Here is an 8,515-nt window from a genome sequence, read left to right on the forward strand (position 1 = left end):
ACACACACACACACACACACACACACACACACACACACACACACACACAATATACGTATATATCTATGTACATGTGTATACATATGTGTGTGTGCGCGTGTGCGTGTTATTCCTCCCTGCGCCATTTCTGAACAATTTAAGACTACTTGAGTGAAATTAATCTCGGTCTGTTGTAGTGTGATTAATATTCCTCGTTTTTTTGTTTTTTTTTTTCTATAAATGTATTCGGATGAATATACATTGATAACAAACAACTGAGATAAGCAAAAACGACGTCAATGCAAATTTATCTTATTTCAAAGCAAATATTTTTTTCTTTCAACTTCTGATTTTGGCGATTATAGTCATTATTTTGAAGTACTATTACGACAAACAGTGTGAGGATAATCGTATTCATGATGATGATGATATTGAGGAGGAGGAGGAGGAGAACGAAAAGCAGAATGGTGGTGATGATGATTATGATCGTCATCATCATCATCATCGATGACGGTGATGAAGATAGGGGTTTTTGGGAGGATGGGGAAAAATTATAACGGTTTGTGATTGTGATGAATAGGCAAGGAAGAAATGAATAAAATTGACGAAGTAGAAATAGAAGATAAAAAGATAAAAATATAATAGTAGTAGTAGTAGATGTAGTAGAAGTAGATGTAGTAGAAGTAGTAGATGTAGTAGTAGCAGCAGTAGTAATAGTAGATGTAGTAGTAGCAGCAGTAGTAATAGTAGATGTAGTAGTAGCAGCAGTAGTAATAGTAGTAGTAGTAGCATCAGTAGTAGTAGTGATAGTAGTGGCAGCTTTGGTAGAGCTGAAGTTGATACTATTTGAATTAGTATCATCATCATCAGCAGCAGCAGCACCTTTCTCCGCCTACCCCCCTTATAGTGTTAACCGTCGCCATCGTAGTAGTCTCCGCCGACGTTGTCAACTTCTTCACTTTCATTATTATTAACCACCAGCACAACTCCATCACCAACCGAATCCATAGCAGTAGCAGGAGCGGCCGCAGCAACAGCAACGACAGTAGTAGTAGTAGTAGTAGTGGTAGATGGGGGACGAGGAAAAAGAAAATTAAAAAAGAAAGGTAACAACCATGATGTAGAAGAAGAAGAATGACCGAAAAAAAGGAAACAAACAAACAAACAAACAAAAAGAAATCGATCAACCACTGCAGTAGTAAAAATCTCCCCAGAAATTGGATTAGATTTAAATCGATTATCACTGCAGTACATCATTCTCACAAGAGTTTGGATTTGATTACGAACAACATAAGACAATCACAAAATAAGAGAACAGACAAAAAAGAAAATGTAAACGAGGTACGTATATGAGACACGTATGACGAGGAAAAATGAACGATGTTAAATGGGTCTCCGTACATATCCAATACTTTCTTGTATTAAATATCTATTGAAATAAACTGATTTCGACTTGTTTGAACAAATTCAATCTCGATTGAGAATATGTAACAGCCAAAAGGTTGTTACACAGAAAAGATGTGTATTGTAATCAAAGGAGTACTTACATGTCTATAATTCAAATGACACATGTTTCCTGGGTGGAAAATTGGGATTTGCAACATCGTTGCTAACAAAATACGAACGGAAATAGAACAATCTCGCTAAATCACTTAACATACATTCCGACGTTCGGTTGCAACTACGTATAACGAAATGTATTGTGCAGCTCGTATATATTTTTACCTCCGATGCAAGATCTGAATACGAAGATCATTTTAAAATATTGAATGGAGGCTTGCTACTACTTAGTAAAGCAATACAACGAACATTATTTTCTATGGCAAAGCTCATAAAAGTATATTAATAAACATAGCATTACGGAAGTACTATTATAACGATATATAAATGTAAGCTTAAAAGCAAATATATTCTTTTGATGTTATGATGGTGGCGATTACAGTGTTAATGATGTGCATTAGGATGACAATAAATTTAAAATAGTAAGGCATTTAAGGAATGTATCCAACAGTTATAAAGAGTTAGATAGCCTTTTAAGATAGACACGGACACGTTCCAGATAATAGCAATGCCGGGATCAGTAAATAGTGACTAGAACAATACAAATTGATGAAAGAACCAGAATAGACGAACAATAGATAAAACAGAAGTCACGGTGACGTCACAATCAGATCGACCGAGATGAATGGCGCTTTTATACTTCGGACTGACGTGTATAGGAAGAAAGCTCTCTTGCATATTGGCAATATGAATTTCTGGGGCAGATTAAGCAAGGAACAAATATATTTTAACAACAAAAGAATTACTATCTGTACAATTAAACCATCAATCTCACGGCAGCGCTTATTCCAAGAGAATTTTATTTCATCATTAATCAATCATTTACATCTATTGTGTATATTCTTACCAACATGCAGAAACACAAGCTTTGTGGTTATCCTACTATTGCTTTCTGTAGCTTTTCAGCTAAACTCTGTTCCGTTTCTTATGTATATAGTCTTCACGGTTTTTTCTTTTTTTTTTAATTTTGGGGTTGAAACATTGGTTTCATTATTTTCGTAGCCGTTAAAATAATGTACCAATCAACTATAACGAACTGGGGTTCGATATTATCGACTGGTTCTTTCCTCGGATATGTTGGCCTTTTTTTTGTTCCATGTCTTTTTTAATTAAGTTATTATAATTGAATTCCTAATGATATTTCATACATTATAATATTTGTTTACTACTTAGCAACCTACACGCAGACATATATATATATATATATACACATAAATGTGTGCGTGTCTGTGCATGCGTATGTATTTACTTTTGTTTCAGTTTTCTTTTATTTATTCTTGCAGGACGTTGAAACTATTGATATGGAGGACTTCAAACACAACTTTGTGAATTTGACCGGATTTCGAATTGTGGACCCGGATAACAGCTACACGAACAAAATAATGCGGGACATGGAGATATACGAAATCCAAACCGATTTACAGCTTCTCAACAAAAGTGGATCCATGTCAGTAAGTAATACATATATCTTTATGCAAGAGACAGGGAAAGATTAAAAGAACAAGAAAAATGCAGCAAGCCTGCTTGATAGTGTTGTCAGATGTGGCCTGCAGATCATCATACAACTTGTTTTATTCTTGTCTTCCGCTTTATGAATTCACTGTGCACATACGCATTGCATGTTCACACGTCTCTTTCCGGTTCGTTCTCCAGACTGTTTATAGATCACAACCATCTCATTTACCTAAGTTCATGAGGAGCGCTTCACGCTACGATGTTTGCGGAAAGATGAAAAAGAAATGGGCCAGTGGGAGTTGTGTTAGCAATAATATTTGTTTGTCTAAATATATGTTCGTAATTGAGTATTATGTGAATCCAAATTTGTGAGTTTCTTTTAAGCTTTATTTTTATAAGTATTTCTGTAAAGAAAAGGCGAGCATAAAAAGAGACACATACAGACAATTACGCAAATAGGCAAGTGGGTCTAAGGGTGCATGCACATAAGCAAGCTCTTTCTCCTATCTCTCTCTCTCACCCACTCACACGCACATATACCTATATAATATTTTCGATATCATAAGTATTTCTAAACTTTCGAGAGAACGCGAAATAATTATTTCTTTGTAATATTGATTCTTGAGACACATCACATGAAGTTATAAATAACAATATGCAAAATGTTGTGTTGAGAAACCATGTAGGACATACAAAATTGAAGGTTGTCTGTCCTTGCAGATATAATTTATAACCTCATGCGATGTGACACTGTAGCAAGTATTTAAAAATAATCATATGTATGTGTGTATGTGTCTGTGCTTATGTATATATTTAACTCTCTGTGTGTACGCCCATGTGTATGATAGTGAGTGAATATATTTGCTCAGCTTATCTGATTATTATATATCCATCTCCCATCGTATATGTTTGTGTATGATGTATACATATGTGTGTGAATGTATATATGTATGCAAAGATATTTGAAGCATATAACTTAAATCATTGTATTGCAAATATTTTTGTTCTGATATCAATGTTTTCTTAGTTAAATATTTTCACGAGACAAGTTACATTTAATATCGGCAGTATTCAAGTAGATTGATGTATTAAAATATTAAAGAAAATAGGCTAAATATTTCCATGTCAATCGGTGCATATCGTTCAAGAAATATATTGAAATAAATAACTTTGTAATACTATCCATTAACTGTACAACCAATAACAAACTAATTGAACGAGATAATAAAGAAACGATAATCGTCGTTTGTCAAGACATCTCATCGAACGAAAACATTTCGTTGGATTAACGGTTATGTTTACGTCGATACAACGCTTTTTTTTACCGTATTTTTTTCGTTTAAAATATATTACTGCTCATATTAAATAGCAAAACTTTAAATACATTAGTCCCATATTTCCTATGTCATTAAGATTGCATTACAGCAAATAAAATAAAGGAGGAAAACAGCAAATAATTGGAAAATGAACATCGTAATATTTCGAAATTGGTGTTTCTGTTGGAAATTACTTTACATATGCCCAATCTCCATTAAAACAATAAATCACGGTAAAAACTTTAGTTTTATTTAATTGTATCAAATGATTACCAGTTGCTCCTCAACGAAAGCCTTCGTAGAAATATCCCGTAAAAATATAAACAGTAAACGATATTACATCGATTTCCAATTTTGGCACAGGGCCAGATTAAGTAAATTACGTCGACCCCAATGGTCACCTGCCACTGCTTCTATCGACTACGAAAGGCTGAAAGGCAAAGTCGACCTTGACAGAATTTGAACTTAAAACATAAAGGAAAACGTAAAATAGTAAAATTGATTTCAAATTTGAAATAAGGCTAACAATTTTGAGAGATGGTAAAGTCGATTATTTTGAAACCACCGCACAGCTGGGACTCATTTGACCGACTCCGCAATGATGAAAGAAATTGTCGACCTCTGCGGCAATTGAAATCAGACGCAACGACAGACGAAATGCCGCTGGGCGTTTTGTCGGCGTGATGAAAATTTTTCCCAGCTCACCGCCTTACGTAAATGTATAATATTAACATCAAGCCTTCTTTCTCCGTAGAAATTCCGCCTGGATAATTGTTCTCTTTTATTACAATCGCTCAATTGATTTATACGGTAAAATTCCCGCCCTCTCTTTTCGTTTCCCCGTCGCCACACATTCTCTTGATGAAGGCCGAGGAAGGGGAAGTATATAAAGTAGGGAGAAATAAACAAAAGCGAATGAAAGGGTTAATGCCTAAAATCAGGAGGCGGAGAACACTACAAGAGGATCCTATTTAATGGTTAATATTAAGTTCATGCTGCTGCAAACGAACGGCGATGTTCTAATATCCCAAATAGTCATTTACAAAATTAAATATCAGGTGAATGGTTTATGGCCCCATTCATAATTGGCTCTCCGTCGGTTACGACAACTAGGGTTCGAGTTGAACCGATCAACGGAACAGCCTGCTCGTGAAATTAACGTGCAAGTGGCTGAGCACTTCTCAGACACGTCTACCCTTAACGAAGTTCTTTGGGGGATTCAGCTTGACACAAAGTGCGACATAGCTGGCCCTTTGAATTACGAGTATAATTCATTTTTGCCAGCAGAGAGAAGTGAAACAACGTGAAATAAAGAGTCTTGCAGAGGGACACAACTCATATCCGGGAATTGAACTCACGGCATTACGACCGTAAGCCAAATAACCTTACCACTTAGCCATGCGCCTTCACAGCACCATTTGTAGTTGTCATGTAAAAGATGTAGATATAGGTGGAGACAAGATGAATAATACTTCACATTATTCATTCAAAATTCCGCTGAGTTCGACTTTGCCTTCATCCTTTCAGGGTCGATAAATTAAGTAACAGTTACGTATTGGAGACGATATAATCACCTGGCCCCCTCCTCCCAAAATTTCGGGCCTTTTGCCAAGAGTAGAAAAGATTATTCTTTCAAAGTACAACGAGGATGCGACACACTTTCACTATGCCCAATACATAAAGTATCTTGTGGGCAGCTTTGTGATGCTCTCGATTTCATTGCACTCAGAGACAGTATGTGATTCGTGAGATAGCTTTTCCCGAGATAGCAGATGTGTTTTTGTATTATATAATATTTCAGGTTGTGTACAGGATTTCTTTTTCATCGAATGCTTCAAATATTCATTGTATAAAATCCACAGCGATCACCAAGATTTTACATAGCATTTTTTAACCTCATGTATTAGCACTTTATTCGTTGGCATGTATGAACAGTTTTGGCTTATTAATATTATTATTATTATCATCATCACTATCATTGTCATCAACATGGTCATCATCACTCTAATTATCTTAGTCATTTTTATTGTTAATGTTGTTGTTGTTTGCTGTTGTTATTGTCATTATTACCCCATAATTATAAAACATAATTGCAATTCATTAAAATTATTACATACAAAATGATTAGTGCATTTGCTACATGTGTTCTTCTTGATGAATATAACATACGAATGTTGTTACTTCAGTTTTGGAACTATAATCAATAAATATCATTGAGCATTCATTTCTTTCCCTCATTCCCGCGTAGGTGTGAATGCATACATGTATAAAAACGAAAGATATACTTACATATCACAAAAATTATTACTCAGAGTTTCACGTTGCCGTTCGTCGGAGAATTTTGTTATATATATATATATATATATATATATATATGAGAGAGAGAGAGAGAGAGAGAGAGAGAGATCCAGATGAATGTGGTACTTAATTTGAGGCACCAGAATTTAGTACGGTACTATCTATACAATTTCAAAATAAGGTGATTAAAATCAAAATAAGCAACAAGGATATCCAGAGGTAAAGCAGTTCGATCGTACTTGTTGCTTATTTTGATTTTAATCAACTTATTTTGATATATTTTGTTTTTGGATTTGGTTTGCAAGATTTTTTATGTGGTTGCGTGTGTTGAAGCATATTCTGTTGTGTCTGGGGAGAGTCATTTTCTTATATATATATATGTGTGTGTGTGTGTGTAAATATATACGTATGTAGCAAGTTCGTGTGTATATATATGTGTATATATATTTATATATATGTGTGTGTGTATGTATGTAAACATATACGTATGTAGCAAGTTCGTGTGTATACATATAATTAAAATTAGGATTCAGCAAGAATTGCTTCACCACACACCGAAAATTAGAAATACCAGTCAAAATTACTATTTCTCTACCGAAATTGTAGATTTGACTGCTATTTCTAATTTTCGTTGTGTGGTGAAGCAATTCTTGCTAAACCCTAATTTTAATAACATTTATACAACTTTACCGATAGTGGTTTTTTAACACACTGCTCTACTTGGTAAAATTACTAATTATTAATTAATTATTAATTTTTACCTTATATCTGTAAGAATCACGCACACACACACACGCACACACACGCACGCACGCACGCACGCACGCGCACACAGAGAGAGAGAGAGTTTGAAGTCTCTGTCTCTTTTGAATATGAAAATTTAGAAGTTAAAAACCTTATAATATAAATATAAACTCTGAGAAAGACCCTTAAGGAATCTAGTTAATGATCCCCTAAGGTAAGTTCTTATGCTATATTGGTAACGGTTGCTACATCCTCTGGAAAATTATTATATATATATATATGTAGGTCCTATGATGATATGGACGACTGACTGAATGTGTTTACAATATTTGTCTAGCTCCTGTCCTCAATGCTGTGATACCGTTAGAATGTGGTTTGTATTCTAGTGTCACAAGTTCCATTCCTTCACTACAGTTCACTGAATATTTTACTACATTTTAAAGGCATGTATTAATTCTTGTCGAGGCATTAAATGATCATTTTGCATCAACATCTGCGTTCTTAGTTTATTTCTGTATCAATCGCTGCGAAGGTCAGCTACCAAACACTAAAAATCGTATAGGAAGTCATTAATCATTTTGTCTGTAATCTCTTTACGTTCTGAGTTCAAATTCCGTCGAATTCAACTTTGCCTTTCATCCTTTCGGGCCAGATACATTAAGTACCAGTCGCATCCTGGGGTCGATCTATTCGACTGGCTCTCTCCCCCAAAGTGTCGGGGTTTGCTCCTAGAGTAGAAAATAATTTATTAAAAGGCAGAACCTGATTAGTCTTTAAAAAAAATTCTAGGGGTGATGGTTTAACCTCAATTAAGTACCCCATAATTTCGTTATTGTGGGATATCAAAATATTTCAAGATAATTCTACATACCTGTTAAATACAGAGAAAGAAAGAAATTACACACTCCGACTATTTCTTGAGACCTTGTGCACTATCAGTGATTAAATGTTTTTATAGGTAAAGTTAAACGTTACTGCTATGATATTCCAAATTCTCCTACTACTACTACCACAACAAACACACACACGCACGCACGCACGCACACACACACACATATATATACACACACACACACACACACACATATATATATATACACTGACACACACACACACTCACTCACTCACACAACCGCACACAGATTGCTAGATAGATACTTATA

At 34.8% G+C, this 8,515-nt stretch overlaps 1 protein-coding gene across 1 annotated transcript in view; it reads left to right on the top strand.

Moving 5' to 3' along the window:
- The window catches only part of LOC106883108 (glutamate receptor ionotropic, kainate 2-like), a 676,112-nt gene that overhangs the window by 609,898 nt on the left and 57,699 nt on the right, over nt 1-8,515 (top strand). Inside the window, exon 6 of the mRNA XM_052975463.1 lies at nt 2,823-2,990. Within this exon, the coding sequence (XP_052831423.1) occupies nt 2,823-2,990 (168 nt within the window). The remainder of the gene's footprint in view (nt 1-2,822; nt 2,991-8,515) is intronic.

Source organism: Octopus bimaculoides, chromosome 21 (assembly GCF_001194135.2).
Source record: "Octopus bimaculoides isolate UCB-OBI-ISO-001 chromosome 21, ASM119413v2, whole genome shotgun sequence".
In the NCBI taxonomy this organism is placed as follows: domain Eukaryota; kingdom Metazoa; phylum Mollusca; class Cephalopoda; order Octopoda; family Octopodidae; genus Octopus; species Octopus bimaculoides.